The sequence below is a fragment of the Canis lupus genome, chromosome 20, assembly GCF_003254725.2.
Source record: "Canis lupus dingo isolate Sandy chromosome 20, ASM325472v2, whole genome shotgun sequence".
Classification (NCBI taxonomy): domain Eukaryota; kingdom Metazoa; phylum Chordata; class Mammalia; order Carnivora; family Canidae; genus Canis; species Canis lupus.
In genome coordinates, this window is record NC_064262.1 from 27,488,006 (window position 1) to 27,514,434 (window position 26,429).

General features: G+C 40.2%; 1 protein-coding gene across 8 annotated transcripts in view; it reads right to left on the reverse strand.

The window, feature by feature from the left end:
* The window catches only part of ATXN7 (ataxin 7), a 154,100-nt gene that overhangs the window by 49,028 nt on the left and 78,643 nt on the right, over positions 1-26,429 (reverse strand). For 7 of the 8 annotated variants that reach the window (XR_007404312.1, XR_007404311.1, XM_049098228.1 and 4 more), the window contains exon 5: positions 15,361-15,465. Coding sequence is in view for 6 of the 8 variants with exons in the window: in XM_049098228.1 (XP_048954185.1) it covers positions 15,361-15,465 (105 nt within the window). In the remaining 2 variants the exon portion in view is untranslated. Of the gene's footprint in view, positions 1-15,360; positions 15,466-18,293; positions 18,636-26,429 lie in introns of those variants that run through there. The other variant, XM_025456463.3, reaches the window with a different exon arrangement.

Below are 26,429 nucleotides of genomic sequence, written 5' to 3' on the forward strand. Positions count from 1 at the left end.
AAATCTTAACCAATTTTCTATGCACATTTGTAAATACATCTAATTTCAGAAAGATATACACCTGATTGGGAATTTGGTGTTCAATCATTAGGTGACTGACTAAAGCTGAGACCTTTTATGCTTTTAATCCAAAAACTTTTCTAACTAATGGCTCTTTATAAACAGTGTCTTCCTGGTCTGTTTCCCTCTCTGACCCCTATTATACTCCCCACAGAACTACCCTCCTCTTCTCAATCCCCAAATCTTACTGTGAAATAGATATGGAAAAAATAGCCAACTCTCCTGAGTTTTATGATGATAAAGGCTGCATACATAGATTTGGATGCCTGATAGTTCAGAATGAACACTTTTAAATGTCAAAGGGGCGGGGTGGGGGGCTGGAATTCCTCTACAGAATCCCATCACCCCATAGAGAATATTTGGCAAGAAGTCATGAATTATATGTGTGGAAAAGATTTGGCCTGGGAGGGGTGGGAAAGAGTCGTGAGGTGTAGGAAATGGTTTCTATTAGACCAGACACAAATTCCAAATTTAGTCTAAAACACAAGGATAGTAGCCACACTGCTTTATTTTCATGGCAAGCATTTAGATCCCAACCATGGCAAAAAAAAGTAAGATCCAGAGGTTTTCCTGAAACCTACTTTCTTTCTTTTTTTTTTTTTTTTCCCAGACTTCTCATAGTCACAGTCAAACAATGCCAAAACTATGGCGGTCCTTAAAAGACACCAGGAACACCAGGTAGGAGGCCTCAGCAGGTCTCAGAAGCGCAAGATAAGAAAATCTTACAAAAGTTTAGCAAAAATATGAAGTTTAGAGTTAATTCACCAAAAGTCTTCTTAAGTTGGAAGAAAAAAAATTTCATTGCTATCCTGATCGCAACAGGTCTTAGCATTGTTCACTGCACCCACCCGCCCTCCCCAAAGGGCAGCTGAGGAGTCTCTCCTTGATGTCATCAGCCACAGGACAAAGCTGAGATAAGAAGCCCTTTCTCAGACTAAGCTTCGGTTCCACATCACCGCACCTGTCAAGCCAGACCCCAGAATCCTCGCTGTTCTAGCACAAATGCTTGCCTTTCCACTGTTCCCTTTTGTAGATGGCGGTAGAACATATTGGGGGAAAAATCATTAAAAATCCAGCCAATCGGGGATCCCTGGGTGGCGCAGCGGTTTGGCGCCTGCCTTTGGCCCAGGGCGCGATCCTGGAGACCCGGGATCGAATCCCACGTCGGGCTCCCGGTGCATGGAGCCTGCTTCTCCCTCTGCCTGTGTCTCTGCCTCTCTCTCTCTCTCTGTGCGACTATCATCAATAAATATAAAAAAAAAAATTTAAAAAAAAAAAAAAAAAAAAAAAAAAAATCCAGCCAATCCATGAGTTCCAAGAACCAAATCTTTTTGTAATTCTGATGAAAACTAGGGAGAATTTCTGCATACTTAATTGCTACGGTACAATCTATATTTAACTTCATAGTTAATTGATCCTTGAACAACATGGGGGTTAGGGGGCCTGACCCCCCATACCAAAGGGCCAAAAATCTAACTTTTGACTCCCCAAAAAGTTAATTATGAAAATCTACTATTGACAAGAAACCTTACTGTTAACATTGTTAATTAACACACATTTTCTATGTTATACATATTATGTACTGTTTTCTTAAAATGAGCTACAGAAAATTATAAGGAAGAGAAAATACATTTACAGAACTGTACTTTATTTACTGAAAAAACTCCACACATAAATAGGTAAAATCTGCACAGCTCAAACCTATGTTGTTCAAAGGTCAATTGCATAAACAAGAGAGAAACAATTTAAACTTAAAGATCTATATCCTAAAAGGGATGAATAAGCCAGGAAAATATAATTTTGTACAGTAAGAATATACACAAATACACAAAGAATGGGCATAAAGCTTCAAATTAGATTTTTGAACACACACATTCTCTCTGAATGTCCTGAGTAAAATGTTTAAGCAAATACTTCAATACCACTTTGTTCTGCTTGGACAGCATTCTTATGATTTTCTACCAACCATCTCCCAATATCCTATCCAAATAAAGTTTATTTTCATACTAAGTTTCTCAGTGACAGCTCATATTTAAGTGTCTGGGTCTGGGGACATGGTCACATTTCATTTTTCTTATGGAAAAAAAATTCAAAGACTACAGACTAAATAAAGGCTACAGACTAAAATACCATTTTAATAGAATAACATCCATGCCTTACAGACCAAAAATTATAGGTATTGGCTGTGTTATGGATGGTGTGCATTCATCAATTTTATTCTGGTGGACAAAGGGAGTCCTGAACTAACAAAAATTCTTCTGTGAATGAGCCTGCTCACAGCAAACAAGCACACCAGCAGCAGCCAGGAAGGGCAGTGCCTCAAAGGTGTGGGTTTAGGGGACAGCCCGCAGGCTCATCACTCCAGTTGTGCAGCCTAGGCCAAAAGCCTTCTGTCCCTCAGAGCCTGGGGCCTCTCCTGGGAAAGTGCCACGACTGCCTCTTCCCACTGGGCTGCGGTGAGGAGTAAGGAGGTAACGCACAGAATGCAGTGTCTGCCACCTTTTCAGTGCTCAATAAATGTTAGCTCTTATGGTTGAAATCAAGGAGAAATTAGATGGTGGGCATCAGTTCAAAGAAAGGCCAAAAAGGGAAAAGAGGTTCCTACTACAGAAATTAGTGACGTCACCAACAAATCTTGGGATTTCCTCAACAAACCCCTGAGAGGCCGGCAGGTGTCATCTGATTTTCAGCAGGGCAACCAACAGGCTGCTGGCAGCTGGGAAAGGCTGTGTTCCTGTCCTTGGTGGCAGCCAGTTCTCTAGTTTACAGGAGCCCAAGTCTTTACTGACTCCACTTCAGTGTCTCAGCAGGCCGGGCAAGTTATAATTGGCCTTAATTGGCACTTACAGGAGCTTTAACATTCCTTACCTGCTGCCAAGGAACACTTGAAAGGGGGAGAAAGTATTTTCAAACTTGGAAATACCAAGCAATTCATTCAGCTGTGGGCCTGGAAGCCTGCTATCCAGAATCAGATTAGCTTCACCAAGAAATGTTGCTACATTATTATCCAGTGCTCATTAGGTACTCATGCTGGATTAGGAGAGGTGGGAGATGAAGTTTAAATGGGGATAATTCACCTTGAGGGCTAATACCATGCAGCAGCCTTCCTATAGCTGGCATCATCTGATCTTCTGGTGGATGGCTCTTCAGGGCTCAGCCACACTGTGTGTGTGTATCCCTTTTCAACTGTTCTCATTGTTCAAAGGCAGGCAAATAAAGTAAGCATAACCTCATGGTCTGATTTACAAAGGCTTTATGTTAACCACGGTCCAACCTCAGTCCAGTCATTATTTGACACACAAGGTGAACACTGTTAAAAGGTGACCAGTCACACCAAATGCAAGGAGGATAATGAGATCAGAAACAAAACTGACAACAGATTAACTAACATCATCAGTCCTACAATTAAATCTACCCAAAACTGTTATCTTCCAGGAGCCTAAACATGTTGCTGAGAGGAATCCCAGCCTAGCAGACGCAGATTCTCCCCTAAGGTAAATTCCAAGTAGGATGAATAGAAATTTCCCACAGATGCCAGGAAAAATTGCTGATGACTGCTTAAATGAATATTTTTTTTTAAATCACTGCTCGTTTTGAAAGATCTCCTTGCCTCATATCATTCCATATTACTCAAACTCAGAAGATATATGCCTGGTAGTAAAAACATTTGTGCTTGTTTCAGAAACTTAGTTCAAAGTCAAATTACAATGAATCACATCTGTGTGTGTGTGTGTGTGTGTGTGTGTGTGTGTGTATAAAACACTTTAAGATGCTTTAGAAAAAGAAACTGAATTTTAGAAAGATAAATAGAACATCTACTCCTGGTGGTGACACTGTCATACATGTCTAGTAGATACAAAGTATTACAACCTTTGTGGAAAGCAATCTAGTAGCAGCTATTAACAATGCATATAGATATCCTTTCTGACCCAGGAATCCCTTCCTGAGACTCTGTGTTTCCCACAGAAACAAAACCACCACAGGAGTTAAAGATGTTATATATGTAGCAGGAGGGTTACTACTGTTTTGCTCCTGGAGGCAAAAAGCAGGAAATACGTGTATGTCCAACAGGCAGAGGACTTCAAGGCGGAAGCTACTGCCTGGCCACACCTTAGAATAGTAAGCAACCATTAATAAGGGGGGATTCGTGTTATATCCTGGCCTGTGAATGAATTCTCTTGTGGTATTGTTGAGTAGGAAAGAAGCAGAAGTGTATATAATAGAATCCATTTTCCATAAAACTATGACCAAAAGTCCTTAACTAATAAATCACAGGATATGTGCCCAAATTCATTAGCATGAGAAAAAATATAGTATATACTAAGTTAGGTACTAACACTTTCTATATATATAGAAAAAATATAGAAAACGTACTAAGGTACTAATACTGTACTAAGTTATAGATGGTTTACAGAAAGAGAAGACTTATAGTTGGAAAGGGTGGGCAAGCAGAAAGAGCCAATAAAATAAGTAGGCTAAACCGAAAATAGCTTATTTGAGATCATGTTTGTGTATCTATGTAAAAATATGTTTATATATTTAATATATTCATGCATATTCAAAAATCCACAAAGAAACTAACAAATTTTTGTTCTTAAAGAATGCACTGTGAAAGGAGCTAGAGAAAAATTTAGGCAGCCTTAAATTCTGGTATTACATCAAACAAGGAGATCCTGATTAGGGCTCCTATTTCATTTGTTTGGCTAAGCCAACTGAGATTCAAGTAGCACAACTGAGCACACTAAGAATCACAAAGAAAAAAGGCCTATTAGCCACTCTGGTGAAACAATATTTTAACATTCTAAAGCTCACTACAGGGACGCCTGCGTGGCTCAGCGGTTGAACGTCTGCCTTTAGCTCAGGGTGTGATCCTAGGGTCTTGGGATTAAGTCCCACATCAGGCTCCCTTCTCTCTCTGCCTGTGTCTCTGCCTCTCTCTGTGTCTCTCATGAATAAATAAATAAAATCTAAAAATAAAATAAATAAATAAAAAGCTCACTACAAATCTTCAGTACTTAGACATTCTAACAATCTTTTGAAAATATCAAGCATAAGAAGCAATAAACAAATTTCATTCCAGAGTTTGTTTCTGGCCTTAGGAGACTACTGATCAAGAACTCTATCGTGTATGATTAGGGATTTACTGCTTTTAACTTTTAAAACTGAGATAATTACCTTCCCTGCCCTCTCTCTCTCTTTTTAAACATTAAAACACAAGAGGAAAAGGTATAAAATTTCTTTTGAAATTCAATCTGAGAATTGTTATCTTAATAACAAAATGTAGAAGTAAGCCTAAATACTGGGGTTTCTATATACACAATGTGAAATGAGGAAGGAAGAGCTAAATTTAGTCACTGCTCCCTTGCCTCAAACCAGTTTGTTTTGTGGGTGTGGGCTAGCACATGCACGAGAGGAATTATTCCAGCCAGGTAGTAGGTATTAGCGCATAAAGAAGCAATAAAAACTCCCTCTTCTGGTCATAAGTAAGACCACAGCTGAACGAGTTTTGAAATAGCAGCTGTGTAACCAGTAAACATACACGTTAGTCTTGTGAAATGACTCGGGAAAAGTATCTTTTAGCAAGTTTAATTAAAATGCGGCTTTATATACTGAAATATCCCCTTTAAAATCTGCAGCACAGCCATCCTGATGATTTCTATATATACTAGACAGGTCAAGAAGAGCACTGGTGAATAAAAAATATTTATTTACTTATTGATTAATGCCGCTAGAAACTCACATTTTCACTATTTTATTCTGGTGACACACATTAGAAGAACTGTTGGAAGTATTTCGTTAAATCACAGTAAAAGGGCAGCCCCAGTGGCTCAGCGGTTTAGCACTGCCTTCAGCCCAGGGTGTGATCCTGGAGACCTGGGATTGAATCCTACATCGGGCTCCCTGCATGGAGCCTGCTTCTCCCTCTGCCTGTCTCTGCCCCTCTCTCTCTCTCTCTCTGTGTGTCTCTCATGAATAAATAAATAAATACTTTTAAAAAATAAATAAATAAATCACAGTAACACTAACCTAGAGGGCAGCTCTGAGCAGCCTCCATGTGGAGAATTAATACACTGAAATAAATGACAGACACTCCCAAAGAAGAATGTTCTTTAAAGCACTGCCTGTCATAAAGCAACACTGAGAAACTACAGGTCTACCAATAGAGGACGGGTGAAATTAATTTAATTACACCAATAAAGTGGAATAATAGTCTTTAAAAAGAAGTAGTGTAGTATGAATTCACATGAAAAAATAAGATTAAGTTATTAAGTTAAAAAAGTAAACTTATAACAAATCCAGTATTAACATGTATGAGGGAATAAGATATATACAGCCAAATATGTCTACATGCAGGGTCTAGAAACTTTTATTCATTCTGATTTCATATTCATCTTTCTCTTTCATATTTATTTTTCTTTTACAATGTATACTACTACCTTAATAATGAAAAAAATCAAAATGCATGTGTTTTTGCTTTTTAATCGGCATGTTTTTGTTAGCAGAATGAGAAGCTAAGAAGTCCCAGGAAAGCGTGCACATCCTCTTTAGCTTCCTAGCTTCCAGGGCTAGATAACTACCGTTCCACTAAAACAACAACAACAAAATGCCAAAGTTTGGCATCATTGCAATAATCATTTTCAGCCCCTACAATATTTACAAAATGCCTAAAGAATGAATATAATACATCAGGACCCTTCATTCAGGTCAGAATACCACATTAAAAAAAAAAAAAAAAAAAAGTCCCACACACAAATTGGAAGAACAGCCCCTTGATTCATCAACTAGGTAAAATCATCCAGCTGCCTGAGCCAAAAACCCCATGAGTCGTTCCTCATCCCTTCTTTCCCCATATTGCTAATCCCCAGTCCATCAGCAGGTCCCGCGCTGCCTGTCTACTTCTATGCAGACTGCAATTCTGGCCACAACTCTCAGCCTCTGCTCCAATCTTCATCTAAGCTTTTTCTCCTGATCCAGCTCTCAACTGGACTAGGGCAAAGCAGCCCACCACCTGGTCTCCCTCTTCTGCTCTTGTTCCTATGTTCCACAGAGCAATCATCGATCAAATCAGGACACTTTGCTGCTCAAAACCCCAGCAACTTCAAATTACCTGCACTGTCCAATCCTGATCCTTTGGTGGCCTGTAGGGCCCAGTACTCCCTTTTCCAAATCTTAAGCCACACCCCTCAGGTCCTTACACTTTGCTTCTCCACCTCCACACTGGCCTTTCTGCTATGCGCATTTCCACCTCAGGGTCTTCTGCACTTGCTCTTTTCTCTGTGTGCAACAACAGTCCTCCACATGTTCACATGGGGGACCAGAGACCTTTTTCTTGCTGACCTTCAAAATCAACACCTCAGAGAAGCTTTCTCTGACTAGCCTTACCTAAAGGGCCTTAACCCGGTGGTCGTTCTCTCTCACATTACTCCTAGCATTTATCAATACCTGAAGTAATCTTATTTTACTTGATTTTGTCTCCACCCTTCCTAACTAGAATAAAAGCTACATGAGAGACACTGCTTTTATAGTTCAGTGGGAGCAGGGACTAGAGCAGACATTCAGTACTCAATAAATATTTGTTAAATGCATAAATTACAATTTACTTATTTTTTAAGCAACTGGAAACACATATTAATAAAGGCAGAGATTCATTAAGAGGAAAAATCAATACATTTTATAACTATTCATTTAAATGTTGCTTCTAGGGATCCCTGGGTGGTGCAGCGGTTTGGCGCCTGCCTTTGGCCCAGGGCGTGATCCTGGAGACCCAGGATCGAATCCCACGTCGGGCTCCCGGCATGGAGCCTGCTTCTCCCTCTGCCTGTGTCTCTGCCCCCCTCTCTCTCTCTGTGTGTGACTATCATAAATAAATAAAAATTTATAATAAAAATAAATAAATGTTGCTTCTATAAATGGCATAAATAACACCACTTAAAGATACTGCTTATTATATAAGTGAGGAAAAAGATAAAATTATATTAGCTAGGGACAAAGCAGTCCTTTATTTGATGCTACTGAAGTTATATGAAAAAATTAATTAGCACTATTTGGCTTGTGGCAAAGAAAAATTGAATTCACTGCATTTACTTTATACATGCCATTTTCAATGACAAGTTTAGGTCAAATGGTCAACTGTAAATTTCCACTGAGAGTTAAACTAACATCCACCTTGACATCATTCACATTTTGATATGCCTGCTCTGGTTAGCTCCCTTCCCTGACTCAGCCCTGACTGCTGGAGAAAGGCCTGGCATATGTCTCAGCAAAAGAGTGAAGTATTTTTGGCTCTGCAACAAGTTTCAATCTTTATACTGACTGCAGAAATAAATATGCCAACCAATTCTCTAAAGAAGCTACAGAATGTCATGGGGCTGGAACAAAAAGAGAAGGAGCTTAGCTTTGGTTACTAATTTAGGGTTAAATAGAGTAGGAGAAGAGGCTGAAGAGAAATCCAACAACTATGCTAAATCAACTACCTACTACTCATTACATCTTCGAATTACTAAATGTTCTCTCTGAGGTAATGGGCTCACAATGCCGACCCAGCTACTCTACATCAACTTTACAGTTCTACCTGGGCTAGGACATCTGTCACCAATGATGATTTTTGTGACATGTGGAATTCATTACATCTTCCCTGGATTTTCTTTTAACTCTATCCATCCTTATTACATGCAAGAGAAATAGATATGAGTTGCCGGAAAACCTGGCCTGGTACATTTTATCCATGTGAAAGAAATATAATTTAGGAGTTTTATTTGTAAATTGGTAATATAACTATCCATTCACTGGGTCGCTAAGAACAGGAAATGAGACATACATACAATGATGCTTTGTGAATCACCAAATACTATTAAAAATCATTAGTCTGTGGACTTTTAGATGAATGGCAACCCTTAAAAGATTAACTATCACTAAACGTTTCCAAGTAGAAAAAGGCCCCAATTATAAAAATACAGTGGCCAGATTTAGACAGCACAATGGACAGAACAGAGAAACATTTTCTTCTTTATCCAAAAACAAAGTTACTTAATAGCCAAATAAAATAACTCATTTAAAACGCCTGAAACTGTTACTTTCAATCAGATAGCAAAAAGAGGAAGGGTGTTCTTTAATAAACAGCAAAAACCTCTGCTTTGGGATGTAGATTAATTCAAAGGGCAGCAATCACCAATCACAACCATGTGAAATGCTGTACACAAAGGGAATCAGCAGCATTTATGCCAGAACCAGCCCATGGGATCTCGTAGATTAAGACTCATTTTGCTCCCCCACTAACATTCTCTGAAATCAATTTAATTAGCTCAAAAAAGTATGAGTAATTTCTATTTACTCATCTTCATTACATTTTTGAAAAATATAATTTATGCTGGCATCTAAAAGAATCCAAACCACCTCAGTGTACTTCAAGGAACATTAAATCCAAGCAGCGTGTGTGGGTATTAATTTTGCGTGATCTTAGTATCTACAAGTAGAGAAAGTTTAAGATCACAGCAGTGTTTCTGCTAACACTACTTTCACAAAGTTAAGAAAAACCCAGACTTATGATATTACACCCTCTCCAACCCCCATCTATGAACAGGTCTGAGAGAGGAAATATGTTTTAAACTGAGGACCAGACTTACACACCATTCATGGTGACTGGCAGGGACTCAGTACATAATCAATACATAACACCAACTGATAAAAGACCAAAGATATTTGTCCTCTGTGATGTGAGAATTCTGCTTCCTAGACATGACAACTTCTTAGGGCTAGAGTTGGACAGCTCCTTAAACAACAGAGGAAACCAAATCCAATAGCTTGAGCTGGTGTTTCCCAAAACACGGGGTAGGTATCACTCCCCATCATTAACAACATTAAATCTCAAGTGACAACTTACTTCTTTCCCAAATCTCCTTCAATTCTTCTGATAATATCACACTACCATGCGGATAACACTGCCTAAAATGTGCTAGTTTCCTTTTCCACAAAGGGAGCAGGCCCCAGGCCTCAGCAAGAACATCAACTGGGAAGAACATCAACAAAGAATTTAATCATCTTTTTACTACATTTTTTTTGACACTTAGCATCTATGGCAAACACAACCACCAGTCTTCCTTTTGACGTTTCTGGTAAGGTTCTCTTTGTAAGGACTTCTTTAAACAGAAGTGGTCTGATTTAAAGAAAAATATTAAGTGGAATTATGTAAGCAAATCATAGAGAGCCCGACTGATTAAAATCAGGGAAAGGTGGCAGAGGCAGGTGTGACTACGAGGCCTTGCTCAGGGACCCAGGGCTGAGCCAAAACGTGAACAAATGGGTCAACTTAACTAACCTGGGGCAAAATACTTCAACAGCTGACATTCAAGCAGGGTTTCAATTCATTAGAGATTGTAAATGTGGCACCTGTCCCAGCTGAATTAACAGCATTCACTTATTTCACCTAGGTAAGATCACCTCATGTCTGCATAAAAGATAGATGAGAGAGGAATTAAGGTATTCTTCATAAGCAAACTCAAAGAGAAGGAAGCAGCAGAGCAAAGAACAGCACAAGCACACAGCATGTCAGAATCACTGGGGAAGCTCTTCCAAAACAGAACCCCAAAGGCACCCCAAGTCATCAGCTAGTCCAACCTGTTCAGCTCTCTAGCCAATGTATATAAACAGGACCACACATCTTATGCTCCTTAGTAGCCAGCTTAGGACCAACACATTTCTTACTGAGATTCCTGCCTTGGTAAACAATCTCAAAAGAAGGGTGCTCCGCCCTCCTCCAAACTCAAAGTTTGAGGCAATTAACAGGACATTTCCAGCATGTAATACCAAAAGTTAAAAATCAGTTTAAAAAAAACAAGGGCCTCCGTTCGTGCCATCCTTGCTAGACTCAACACATTTCTGAGTGCCAATCTACGTCAGCCACTGTGCCAGGCGCCAGGAATACAAAGCAACAACCCTGCCAGAGAGGAGGGCGGCTGTTATCACAATGCATCCCAGCCAGCCTGTGGGTCAGCATCGGTCTCTGGAGTGGTTTAGAATATAGAGTCCTAGGGCCTATCCCAGAGATTCCCATCTAGTTGGTCCAAATGGTCCTTGGGAAGCTGCCCACTTAGAAAGCTCCCCTTTGATTCAGATGCACAGCAGGTCTGGGATCCAATGATTCAAATTATACTTTTAAATCTGAAATTAACAGTAAGGAACATCTTGCTCTCAAAAATACCAAGTAACTAAAAGAAAATATGAAGTATCTTGGACTACTTCAAAACATTAAAACAGCAGCAAGAAAGTATGGTATTACTATGAAATTTCCAAGAAAAAAAAGCAATCTATACTTAAAAGCAAAAAGACCTATTAGAACCTGGGAATGACACTACCATCAATCACCATCACTGCTCACATGGAAATCTGGGTTAACCATTAGCTCCCTTTCTAGGCAGTTTGGCTAGCAAAAAAAAATATATTATCTCTCACTACTGTGGGTAATAAGCTGCTCACCAATTCCCAGTAACACTACCACCACCATGAATCGATTTATAAGCCTCGTTGGTTATTATTGCTTCCTTCTCTGTCCTGGCAGCAGTAGCTTTAAAGGAATTGCCTGCTGGATTTCATAGCAACAGCTCACTTGTTCATAAAAGCCACAGATGAGTATCAATAATCCATTAATTCACAGAAGACTGTCTGCATATTTTCACCAATTTCATGCAAAGATGAGAAGAGAATCCTTCCATTGGCAGGTATGGATTCTTCCTAATACCTAATACAGACTATAATGGCCACTGGGAAGAATTTTGAATTTGAAAAGTGTTTTCGGTATTGACAGGTTAAGAATGGGCCTTTGGGAATTACAACAACAAAAAACACATGGATTCCAAAAAAACTTTTCCCTGTTACAACACCTATCCCCAAAGAGAGGAGAGACACTGGCAGCAATGGAAATGCTCCCTGGTACTGGGAACACTGCTCACCCCTCCTGCCCTCTCCATAAGTGGTATTTCAGTCCCAAACCTCTCCAGGGTCATCACATGGTGCCTCTCTCGATTTCGTGCAGTTTACCCAACCCCCAACACCTACCCACGTCCAAACCTCCGGTTTGTTTTCCATTAGCTTTCTCCTTGGTGCTGCCTCACAGAGGAAACTCCTTCACCAGTTCCCAGCCGAAAACCTCTCTCCAAACACCCAGACCCCATCTTTCTGCCAGGGACTCCTCTCTTCCAACTCTTCTTTCAGCTTCCGTATTTCCCTGGCCACTAGAGGGACCAAGCCCCACCCCTCCTCACCCAGTGGCTTTATCAGTCCCATTCTAGCTCCTGCATAACCATAGAAGGCATGTGAGCACGTGAATCTTGCATTCACATCTTCTCATTTACACGTCTGAAGTGACCACCATTCCTTTCTCCTCCAACAAGTATCTTATTAGAAGATGGTGGGTAGACTAAGTACTAGAGAAAAACGGCAAAAATATGACTTTCTGGAACTCCCTCACCTCTGCCCCCAGTACACATTCTTAAAGAGAGTGAGAAAAAATCACCTCCGTAAGATGTGCTGGAACAACTGTGTGAAGTGCTTCTGGAAGAGGGGACCAAGGGAGGCCCCTTTCTGCCTGAGGGAGTCTTGGAAGAGTGAACACCTTTCAGTGGGCCTTGCCCCAAGCTGCAGCTGTTTACACACTGCCATTTGTTCTCCTGCTCCTTGTCGATCCATTCTGCCCACCACTCCTCCCTGAAGGATCACTAAGTCATCACTTAGAAAGAAACCTGCAGCAGGTTCCCACTGCCACATCAACGCCAGGGGTCTCTAGTGGGCACTGAAGCTCTGAGAGCTAGTCCCAGCTGGTCTCGGCACACTGCTCATCCCCATGTGGTAAAATCAGCTTTGGCCAATGGAGACTCCATGCAGTATATCCCAGACGGCATGGAATCTCCTGCCTCTGTGCTTGCTCACATCATTGCTATTGTCAACCTGAGGCCACATGGTGGTTCAGCGCACAAACTGTGAAGTTATATATGGCAGCTCTATCTAACCCCATCAAAACACTGCCCATTTTAGGGGATTATAGGTGATTTTTATTTTTTTTTATTTTTTTATTTTTTTAAATTTTTTTTATTTATTTATGATAGTCACACAGAGAGAGAGAGAGAGGCAGAGACACAGGCAGAGGGAGAAGCAGGCTCCATGCACCGGGAGCCCAATGTGGGATTCGATCCCGGGTCTCCAGGATCACGCCCTGGGCCAAAGGCAGGCGCTAAACCGCTGCGCCACCCAGGGATCCCTATAGGTGATTTTTAAAAAGTATTTTCTGCATCTTCCACATTGTACATGTATCACATACCTAAAAACTGAAAGATAACATTTGCACATGGGACAACAGATCCATTCTACTCTTCGGAATAGCCTAACCTTAAGGTAATGTTCTCTAAGAAGCCTTTTCATCAAGAAGCAATCTGTGTTCCTCCTTATTCTTAAGACACTGGACCGTTTTTTCACTTTAGACACAAATCTTTCTGTATCCACAGCTGTACTTTTTCTCCCTCTCTCATACCTATCATGCGTGAGGTGTTGTAGAAGGCACTTTACATGTTGTTTTCACTTAATGGTCACTGAGAACCTATGAAGTTGCTATTACCATTCGGACATTGTAACAAAGGAAGCTGAGGTTGGAAAACTTGCTTGGGGCAAACAACCAATTTATGGTTTTTGCAAGTTTAAATTTAAATCCAATCTAGTTTGGCTTCAAAATCTTGAACTCCAAAAAAATTTGGTAATTGATTAACTACTTTTTCCAATACTAACCTCTATGAGTCTTAATCAAAGAAGACAATATCTTATTCACCTTTGTACTCACTCTAGTGCCTACCCCAGGGCTTCACTCAGAATGAGAAACTCAAAAAACCTTTTTATGGTTACATAAAAAAATCTATTCCTTTGTGAAAACATGGTAGGACAATTGGTATGATGGCATGACTCTTAAAATGACTTTTGTCCCAATAGCAAGCCTTGCAGATTTTAGTCTTAAAATGCATCTCAAAGCTATGTTGTCTCCCCAGCTCTGGTGTCCCACCTTAGCCTTACTTACTTAGTCTGTTTTCATGTCTTGCCTTTGAACTATTTTCCCTGCTTTTACTCTTCTCCTACAATTTACTCTCAGCAAATTAACCAGTAAGGTGGGCCTGTGTTACTTTCTTATATAATAAGCCCTACATTATATGCATCTTATATAAAGCCCCCAGGCTGCTTCTTACTCTGTCCTTCAAGGCCATGCACAATCAAGGTCCCTGCCTACAAGGGCAGACTTCTCTAGTCTCTACTTCCCTTCACTATCCTCCATCTAGTGGTCAGCTATGCATCACTTCTTCCCTCTGTATAAGAAAGCTCTTATTCCAGACTGCCACATGGCTCCATCCCATCACTTAAAGCTCAGGTCACCAGGGTCACTTCCTCACTTCAGAAGCTTTGCTTAAACACTCTACCTATAGACGGATCTCATCATTCTGTCTCAAAGTTTGCATAGTACCGAGGACAACGAAGAAACAACTTACAGTTATTTAAAAAGTATGTCTAGTTAGTTTTGCCCACCTCTTAATCTAAACTATAAACTCCGAAGAGGTAAATAAGGATTATAGTATATATCCCCATGCCTGAAACAAGGTGTACACTCAAATACTTCTGAGCTATATCCAACTGGATATAAAACTATGTCTTTAGGTGGCATTATGACCATGCAAAACCATCTTATTTGGATTCTTCCATGATTAAACATCCAGACAGCAAGTGTGGAGCCTAGAAGCCCAGAGATGGTTCAGGGTTCATGAAATCCCTAAAGACACAATGCTTCATTTCTCAGTACATGTGAATTTTAATGGAGAAGATGTGACAGCTTCATCATATTCACAGATTAGAACATGATGTCAAGCTGGATTTCAAACTACTGCACTTGGACGTTTCAAAATCACATTTCTTTTTAAAAAGACATGTATCCATACTGTGTGTGCATGTATAATTTTACCATCTACTAAATTCACAACCATGAGGTGTAGAAGGAAATAAACCTTTCACTATACTGACTCAATATTTCAAAAGAGATTTTATAAAATACATTTTTCCCTGTCCAATTTCAATAAATTAGAAAATGCACATCACTTCCAATAAAATTCAGAAAATACCCAACATCTGACAGGCATTAACCCATTCAATGAATTAGAAAGCCTACCTCCTGACAGAGGGAGGGATATTATATTCTATCCCTGCTGTCACTGGCCTTCAGTTTAATCCTGCTTTACCTTTTACCCTCTAATAATGATTTCTGAATGGTTATGCACTTACCATAATGTGATTGAAATGCCTGCGGTTTGACAACCTGATTACAGTCGTTACACACCACCAAGTAGAAATCATCGTGGGCTGGACACAGACCAAATATTGGCATGTCTGCAATAAAGAAAGAGCATCACTCACTCATCTGGTTCTGATTAATATGAAACCATTTAGGCTAGCAATACTTTCTAAAGGAGCTGCTTTAAGATGAAGTACACCAGTACAAATGTTACTCCAGTATCATTTAAAAGTAACTGATGTGGCACCATGACTATTAAGAGAGAAGTCAAATCAGGCTTACAGAATCACTGTTCAGAGAGTCAAAATAAAAGGCACCAAAAGTCATCAGTAAGAGGTGAAACAGACAAATCTATTAAAATGCAAACAATGCATACACTCACACAATAAAACAACTTTAGATAACTCCACCAAGGGTTATAGGGAAGAATCTGCAACCACATAAAATGCCTAGCAAGTTACAAAGCTGTATCATCTAATGATTTTATTTAACTATGCATTCTATTCCAGCCATTTGGTCTCTGAGTTCTATGGAAAATTTAAGAAAGGAAGCAGAGGTTTCACTAAAGAGTAAAATTGCTGGTTTGGTCAGTGTGTAATACAAAGAAATTTATTTTTATACTATTTTTTCAGGTCACAGGAACCTCTAGTCCTTTTGCTCACATACTGATGCTCCTGAATACATGGAACTTTGGTACAAACACAGCATTACATACATTAATCTCAGTTCAGTTACCAGAATAGGGCAAGATACAAGTTGGATTTTTTAGTTAGAAAGTTAAATTAATTAAAACACAAATGTGAAACTAAACTATCTGCATATATACAAAAACTGAAAGTGACTTGATATATGGTTAACTAAAAAGTCCTAACCATGAATAATTACTTATTACAACAATCTAGGTAGGGAATAGCACTAACATTTCAGATCCAGAATCTAATCTCTTAAATATTTCAAAAGTGGTGATTTTAAGGGTGCCTGGCTGGCTCAGTGAGTAGAGCATGGGACTCTTGATCTTGAGGTGGTGAGTTCAAGCCCCACACTGGGTTAAAAGATTCCTTTAAAAAAAAAGACAACTGCTGATTTTTTTTTTAATAAATTTTTTTTTAAGATTTATTTATTTATGATAGAGAGAGAGAGAGAGAGGCAGAGACACAGGAGGAGGGAGAAGCAGGCTCCATGCTGGGAGTCTGACGTGGGACTCGATCCCGGGACTCCAGGATCACGCCTGGGCCAAAGGCAGGCGCCAAACCGCTGAGCCACCCAGGGATCCCCACAACTGCTGATTTTAAACAAGTATTGTGTACACTATTTAGAATATCTGCAATAAATGGATAATTAGCACATTTCAATTAGGCAAATAGTTGAGTACATCAAATACCAAGTTTGAAGGGGGAAAGAAGTCCTAAAACTAATTAGCTTCTGTTTTCCTTCCTGTAAGATTTAATTTCACACTTTCTCCAGCTTGGGTGATCATGGCAGGTTTACAGGAAAAAGAAAATACCCTGAGAAGATATAAAGTGATCATAGTCTCAAAAGTACTAAATTACTTATCTAATATCTACACACAAGATATAGCTCAGATTTTGTTTAAGCAGTTTCTATTACACTGAATTACACAGATCGCTAGCTATAAATCTGAAATATACCAGGGACCAACAAGATTCTGAGATGCAGTGGCAGCACTGAGCAGTTTCTAGGTGCTATTATCTCAATTCTTTTCTCACAACTACCTAGGTAGATACCATTACAACCCCACTCTAAAAAGAAGGAAACTGATTCACAGAGAGATGAAGTACTTTGTCTACGTCAGAAGCTGGGATGCCATTCTGACTCACAACAATGGCTTGGACCTGGTCCCTTGAAGATCAGAGGAACGTGATTTCTAGAAATTCCTTCCAGTTTCCACCTCCATTAAGTTGGAATGTCAGACCTGAACACCTTTGATAAACTGATTAGATAATGTAAGAAGCTTCTAGTAGACTGCTGACTTCTGTGACTAAGCTTAATAATTTAATGAAGAATAAGAACCAAACAATGTGCTATTTTCCTTGAAAGCATGCCCACATTGAGTTAATAATAGTACATGTGGGAGAAAAGGAAAGGTTATATCCATGCAATGATCAACATGTAATAAGCCATTTTCCATGGCTACAATTTGACATGATATTTCATTTTAAAAATAAAATTTAAGTAGTTTTCTTTTAAGTTCCATATACTCCTATGCTAAATGCCTCTAACACAAGACAAATTAAGAAAGAAAATCTGAATTACAGAACATAGCATTCATAATTAACAGTTGTAAAGTATGAAATGTCTATAAATATCAAGTTTCATTAATGAAATTGACTCAATTAATTTTATTAATTAAATGGTAGTTAAAATGGCATTAAATCAAGTGTGGTCTCAGTTTAGATTTAGGCAACTGCGATGTGCTGGTTTGTGTGGTTTCCCACAGCACTCAAAGTTAAGCAATGCTGTTTAAAATATATCACTTTGTCAGATACTAGCCCCCCAACCCCTTTATAAATAAAGCAATTTGAAAAAATTAAAAACTATACCAATCCTTTCAAGTAGTAGCAATTCAACTGGCTACAATAATGTTTATACAGAAAACTGTTCTTTTTTGAATCACAGATTCCTTTCTTCCTTTTGTGAGACTTAGAAACATTATTAAAAATAAGAAGGTAGGAATCATTCTGTAAGGGACCAGGAACATAGACTTCTGTAAAAACTTCAATTTCCTCAGTAACTTAAGATCATTTGCAATCGATGATGACAGTAATGAAGATAAAACAGTTGGCCTTTACTGAGAGACTGCTATGTACCAAAGGCCCCGTGCTAAGGACTTTTTATATGGTTTATCCTACAATATAATCTTCGTTTTACCCATGGAGACTTGAACTTGTTTACTATCACTCACCAAGAAAGCATAATCATGACTCAAACTCAGGTGTGCTCTTTCTGTGAAGTCAGTTCTTAATATCTCACCAGCACATCACACTCCCTAAAAAGCCTGCATAGGCAGGAACTCTCTCTCTCTCTGTCTCTCTCTCTCTCTCTCTCTCTCTCACACACACACACACACACACACACACACTCTCTCTCTCTCTCTCCCTCCCTCCCTCTCTGGAAAGAATCATGGTACACACTTAAATCCAATTCATGCTACCCTAAGAAACTGAGTTCCAGTTATGAAAATCTAAAGCAACTTTAATTTTAGCTTTCTAAATTCTTTACTTTCAAGATATCCATATTTGGAAGTAAGCTAGAAGATACAAAATAATTTAAATAAAATGTCTTCAGGAGAAAAAAAAAAAAAGAGTTCTATATCCTTTTTCTGCACTGGGACATTCCAGAGGCCTTAGCAACAGGAACAGAATGTGGAATGTTGTGGCAACAGAGAAAATGAAATTTTTGTGAGAGACAGTATGTATGTTTCTGAATATTTTTAAAGAATGTTTATAATCAGCCCATCTACAAACTAACATATAAAACTTGTCCAAATGCAAGGAAGTAAAAGATTTAAATCAAAAAATGAAATAAGAGTTGATAAAAATGTTACTACTGAGTTTTTTTTAAAGTTAATAAAATACACTGTAAACATACAACTTAGACCATTATGTACTTCAAAATAATGAAAAGTTTTTAAATCGTACACCTGGCTCCCTGGACTCCAAAATAATTTGAAAGAATGGATTTTATTGTGTGTGAGCCCTAAATCTTTTTCAGGATTCAGGTCATTCCAATCTTCCAATTAGCAAGTAGCCCAGCACCCACATCTAGGCCATCATGTACTTTGTGGAGACCCCAGGCCAGCATACAAGGAAGGACTGGGTTTAAGCACATGGACACATGAGCACCTGTGCAGAACCTCCACAGACAAGTGTAGAATGAAGGCTCTCTACCTGAAATCAGATCCTAAACAGGAGGGGATGTATTCAGTTACTTTGGTGCTACTATCCCCAACTTGAGAACTGAGTTCAACAACAGAACGTGTGTGTTGTAAGCAAAAGCATCCCACCTTTGCAGCACCCTGGGTATCTCCCTTCTCCCATACTCCCCGATTTCTACATGCCAATGACTCCTACATTTCTATCTCTAGCCCCAGATGGTTCCTGAGCTCTGTCTACACTCACATATCCAACTGCCTACTAGACACTGCCATCTGGATGTCTTATATACATCTCAAAAGGATAAGCATGTCCAAGAGAACTCCACTTTCCACCCTGCCCTGTTCCCACCCCCTAAAACTTCCCCTCTCTTGGGTAAATGACTATTCATCTCCTTGATTCCTCAAACTAAAAATCCAGATGTCATCTCTTGATTCCTCTTTCCCTCTTCACATCCAGGCTTGGCTTTACCCTAAAATCTCTGTCCACTTCTCCCCATTATCTAAGCCACTGCTCTAGAGCCTCCCACCAGCACCTTGTTTCTAATGGACTATGGAGGTAGTCCATCTACCAGGTGGGTCTACAATCTCTTCCACGCAGCTGCCTAAGTGATTCTTTGAAGTCCTCCAACAGATCGTGTCACTACCATTAACATTTCTCCAGTGGCTTCCCACTCCTCTAGGAATAAAATCTCAGCCCTTACCACAGCCCCCAGGGCCCTGCCAAATATTCATCTACCTCTCTCTCACTCTCTGCTCCCTTATTCCTTCTCTGCTCCTCTCTCCTTGGCTCATTCTGCTCCAGGTACACTGTCCTCCATTCTCTCCTTAAACCAAGAAAGCTTTCTCAGCTAGTCTCTGCCCTTTCTCTTCATAAAATGCCAAGTACATTTGTACATTGTCAGGTCTGGTTCAGCTCTCTTCTCTTCAAAGAACTCTCCCACTAACCATTAGTTAGTTGCTCTCTATCACAAATAAGCAGAGGTGCTAACAGAGAGGATCCCTCCCTATCACTCTGAATCCAATGTGTTGATGGACAAGTTCTGTAAGCCCTTCAAACTTCAGTTTCTTCATGTGTCAAATGGTACTGATAAACAGTACCTAATTTACTGGGCACTTCATAGGATTGAAAGATTAAGAGTTAATACATGCAAAATCCTAGGAGACCTCCTTAGGCAGTGCTCATGTAACAGTCCCCTCCCCAACCTGTGAGATAGGAGTCATGCACCCACACTATTGCTCAGGAAACAAGGCACAGACATTGAGACTTTACAAGCTCGTAAGTGGCAGAGTTGACATTTGAAGCCAGATGTGTGGGGCTCATGAGCCCAGGCAATTCCCAACAGTCTCTCAGAAACACTGCCTAAACCTGCCTCCTCCATGCTACACCCACTGCCAGTAGCCACGGTGGTAGCTTCCGCACACTAGGACAGATCTCCTAACAGAACCTGTTTCTTCCCTTTTCAGCCTCCTCTGCCCTACTGCCAAAGCCACAGACCTATAAAGCAAGAACACTAATCCTCTCCTCAAAGACCTTTGCTGGCTCCAAAACAGGGCTTGGAAAAAAAAAAACAAACAGGGGTTGGACCCCTGACCAACCTCTCCTTGACCAAGGGCCCTAGCATCTGGCTTCTCCCACCTCTCCGGTTTGAGTCAACCTGCTCTAGCCTTCTCAGAGCTAAAAGGGCCACTCCCCTGGCCTTCTCAGAGCCTGCCTTGTCTTCCTACAATCCCATCTGTTGCCCAGAACCGTTCCTAGAACATAGAAAGCTTTCCCCTCTTCTTCCTGGAACTCCTACTATTTATTATTTAATAAGAACAGTTTCACTGCCCTCTCTACTGTGCTCTTACTCATATCATTCATTATCCCATTGGAGTCCCTCCATCACTGATTTATGGATGGTAATTTACAAGCAGCCACCTCTGTAATCCTGCCTAACAGCAGACTCCTTCTTGCTTTCCCTAGCCCAGATCCTGAGAAGCAAGCTCTCACTGTGTGTTAGTGAAGTCATGACTGGCACTTGGAACTTGTCTGTAGCTTCCAGTTGCTCTTAGCATAAAAACTGGATCATGAGGCCTTAAACAGCCTTAACTTGCCTCTTTGCAGCTGGCCCCTCTGGCCTTTGATTTGTTCCTGGAGCACATCATGCTCTCTCCTGCCATAGCACCAGGTGCTTGCTGTTCCATCTGCCTGGAACCACCACCTTCTCCACATCTTTACCTGGCTTGGATGTCAGGTCTCAGCCTGGATGTCACTGTCACGGAGACTTGGCTAGGCAGGCCCTGTTATACGTTCCCAAAGCACTGACTTAGTTATTAGCCTTACCACAGCGAACTATGCTCAATTTGTAACGACCCATCTCATCGTGTGAACCTTAACCACCTCCCACTAGAAAAAGTTCTGTATTTGTCTGACTTCCTACTCTAGGGACAGTGCCTGACAATGCCTAAATTGACCAATAGGAAGCAGCAAATAAATGTGTCATATATTACCTGATGAACAATAAGTGAAGTATTAAAGTCCTTGGGGGGCCATCATAAGTCAAGGTTATAATTGTGCCTTTATGTCATTTAACGACAGAGTCATCCACTAGAATTGAGTATGCCATTTAGTGACACAAACATTTGAGGTGAGAAGGTTTCCCTTAAACATGTGATCAATCCCATTCCTGTGGGATGGGATGAACCAATTCATGTGTCAGGGTCTGATTCTCAGAATGAACAGCAGCAATTTCTCTTTTGCTGGTTTATCAATGCAGCAACTAAGAGCAGTTGTAGAGTCAGACTACTTGGACTCATGTCCTTATTCTTTTTCTTACCAGCTGTGTGATCGTGGTTACATTATTTAACCTCTTTGAACTTCAGTTTCCTCATTGGTAAAATACCGTTAACAGGACCTGTATTTCAAAGTGTTATTTTGAAGATTAAATGAATGAATCCATGGGGAGCACTCAGGGCTGAGCAGGTAGTAAACCTACTCAATAAATATGAGCAAAAAACCCCAAAACACAAAAATAAACATTTGCAGTGTCTGCTGCAAGGGCCCCAGCTCCCATTAATTAAACTCACAGAAGACTGATATATACACAGACAGGGACAATTTTACAATGCGAGCTGAGCACTCAAGTGGACTGATGCTCCTACTGCTGACCACACTCTACTCTCCGTAAGCAAGAAAGGCAGCGGGACAGCGGAGAGGGCTCACTGGCACTCCTCTCCCTGTGGAGGGTCAGGGCCCATGCTTCCGAGTTTAAGCTATGCCCCTGCAAGCCACAGAGAATCCAAGATAGTAAGTGAGGAAGCCACATTATAGAAAAAAATCACTCTGGCATAAGTGTGGATCAACTCAGGTGACAGCAAGGGGGTAGACAGATCGAGGACACTGGTCCCTAGGACTAATGCACAGAGTGAGACATGAAACACCTGTGCAATGAAAATGGGGGCAAACAGGCCAAAGACAAACTCTGGAGGACCCCGCCAAGCCCTCAGATTATAGGTGGAGTATAAGGCCAGGGGAGGAAGCCTAAGATGGCGCTGCACTTCCTTCCACACTGCAGCTAATGTGAACGCATAGACCCTGGTAGACACGGATGGAAGAACTTGGTGTGCAAAGGCAATAGAGCCCAGTGGCTAAAGGTACAGCCTCTGGAGCCACACTGGCTGCATTCAGATCCCAACCATGCTACCTACTAGCCTTTACTCAGTTCCCTCCTCTATACATGGGTAATTGTACCTACCTCATGGGTTGCTGAAGGGATAAGGAATATGAAATCCTATAACAGTGAAAAGTACTTTAAAATGTGAGCCACTTTTTATCCTCTTCCCTACCACTGCTCTCTGGCATTTGATCTAAATAGTAGCTATGCTCCCTTCACCTTTTCCAACCTTCACTCCCCTACAGCAACCAGTGATGTTTTTAAATCAAAATATCACCTAGTCTGACTTAACCCCTTAGTAGTTCTCCAATGTAGTCAGAATGAAAACCAATGCTTACAAGGCTCTGCTTGACCTCTGCAACCTCAAGACATAGTATTCACCCCACAATTTCCACTCCAGAATTCTAATCTCCTTGACAACTACACCAGCATGCCAATCACAGGGCCCTTGCTAATTCTGTTCCCTCAGTATGGAATGCTTTGCCTGGCTGGCTCCAGACCTGGCTCCAGGTCTCAGCTTACATTCCAACAGAAGGATCTTCCCTGACCACCCCCACTTAAAGCAGGCCTCTATCTCTTCAGATAATTCTTCTCTTCACTCATTAGTTATTTCTTATTTGTGCTTTGGCTCTTTCCCTAAGATGTAAGCTCCATGAAGGTAAGTGCCATATCTGCATAGCACAATGCCTAGCACACAGGTTCTCAAAAAAAGAACTTGAGAAAGCCCTCTGTATCAGACCTTCCGAGTTTAAATTGCAATGCCATCATCATTCACTAGGAGTGTGACCTTGGGCAAGTTCCCCTGCTTCAGTATTCTCATCCATAAAATGGAGATAATGCTAGCAGCTATCTTAATGGGTAGTTACAAGCGTAAAGTAAGGTAGTATGCAGAAAGCTCTTAGAACTGTCGGACATGTGCTAGGTCTGCTACTTTTACTGTCAGTGAATTACATTAGTCACTGCTTCCAATCTCTGCCATCAACAGCCAGCACCTCTTATAATACTATGTATTAAGTACTTACAAGTATCATGGCAAGTACTCTATATACATTAATGCATTCATTTACTCACTCATGTACTGAACCCCTACCCTGCCTATACACCATTCTGAGTACTAGGTAGGTACCAGAGAACAAAAATCACAACAACAAGAAACCCTAAGAAGCATTAATACATAAAACAAAAGTAATAAAAGTTTACACTTACTAAATGCTGCCGATGTTCCAAGTACAGCACTAAGTATTAAGTCATTTGATCTTCATAATACTACACCTACCTTTCACAGTAACAAAAGTATAAACTTTTGTTACTATATCCACACTTCACCAAAAAAGCAAGAAAGGCACAAGGTGATTACCTGCCTGAAGTGACAGCATCAGGAGGTGGAGGAGTTGGGATTTGAAGAAGGTGGCTTTCAAAAGTCCATGTCCTTCTCCACCTCAGTAAACAAGCTCTCCACTATCCAGTGCCCCCCTTACCCTTCAGGATCGCTCTACTCTTCTGCCTTGTTTAATCAAAGCCAACCAAGGCATTCTATCAGAAAGTAGACTGCTTCATCCACCTCTGGATGGTGTGCTCTCATCACTCCTTAAAGGCTTCCTTATATACCAGGACGCTCAGCCCTATTAGCTTCTGAAACACTTCTAAATAACCTGACCAACCTGGAAGGCTAGTCTGCACATACTAAACTTTTATTACAGTCAGCCCCAAATTGATTTCAAATGCTAACTCTTTTTTATTTATTTATTTATTTATTTATTTATTTATTTATTTATTTATTTATTTATTTATGATAGACAGAGAGGCAGAGACACAGGAGGAGGGAAAAGCAGGCTCCATGCCGAGAGCCCGACGTGGGACTCGATCCGGGGACTCCAGGATCGCCCTCTGGGCCAAAGGCAGGTGCCAAATCACTGAGCCACCCAGGGATCACCCTCAAATGCTAACTCTTGATTCTAGAAATTTAAAAGTAATATCAATAACATAAAAAAGTGTTTGCTATTAAATGAGCTTTAATGTCTTAACTGGGAAAGGATAAAATAGAACTTTATTTCTACCCTCCACACACATTTCTCCTGAACTCCTATCATCTGCTCCAATAATTAAAGGCAATCAGACTTTCCTTTGACCATAAGATGTTACATAATGGAACTAACTAGGGACAAAATATCCAATCAATAGCCTGCTAAAATATATGTTGTTTGGGGCTCTATCTGAACTAAAGTAGTCAATAAAGATTGGATTAAAAAGAAAACTGACATATTTTAAGTCAAAGAGCAATTAACCAAACAGCAGAGGACCAAAGAGTTAGAGCAAAGAAAATAGTCCTAATATTTATGAATCACTAACCACCAGTGGCCAGCCTCACATTGACCCTCCCCAGAAAAGTCACAAGTGCTGATGTTGTCACTGCTTGTACCGAAATTGAGATACAGTGCCTGGAACAGAAAAGAAGAGGCAAATATCGAAATCCTAGGGAATCCGCATTAGGGAAGTCACATCAGGCTACAAGGGTGACCAACTGGGCAGTACACATGACAGGCTGTCTCATGTGTACCTTAAGCTACTCAAAATACTGTCAGTAAATTCTGACCTTTCAAATCAGAACCCAAGCCTGAAATGCCATGCATCCTAAATCTGGAAGTGCCTGCCAAAATCCTTACTGAATCTGATTTGCAACATTACCACTCAGCTAAGCTTGTAGCCTATGGGTGAGACATAGGCTAAAAGTCTACCACTTTGCTACTACTGTAACCTCAAGCAAGGAACTTAACCTCCTGACTTCCAATTTCTGGATTCGAAAAATGGTAAAAACAATGGTATCTATCTCAGTGGATTGTTGGACTGTATGAGATACTCCACTAAAAATGCTTAACTCTATTCTAAATACAGTAAGGAGAGTGTATATAAAGGATTCAATAAGAGTACTGTTAATTTTACCATCATTATTGTTAGGGTTACAGTTACAATTTCATGACTGAATTAAGAATACCCTTACCTCTTTTGTTCAAAAGGCAGTCAATACTGTAACACCACACCTGCCAGTATCTTGTAGGCAGAAAATCCATGGCTCTCATATAACTAAGTACAACTTTAACTATAAAATGGCACTGCCTACTGACCTATCTCTGTTCTTAAATGATCAGCCTTCTACAGACCATACCCTGGGACATAAAACAAACCTCAATAAATTTTAAAGAACTGAAATCACACCACTTATGTTCTCTGTCCATGACAGTATCAAATTAGAAATCAGCAAGAGGAAGATAACATGAAAAATTCCCAACACATGGAAACTAAAAAGATATTTCAAATAATCCATAATCAAACAATGTAGTTATATTAACAGGCCAAGGAAGAAAAATCATACCATCATAAATGATGCAGGAAAAAGTATTTAGGATAAACAACCACCACCTCCACAAAGCCAGGAAAAGAGACTGCTTTAACTTGACAAAGAATATTTACAAAAACACCTACAACTAATATCACACTTAATGAATGAAGAAAG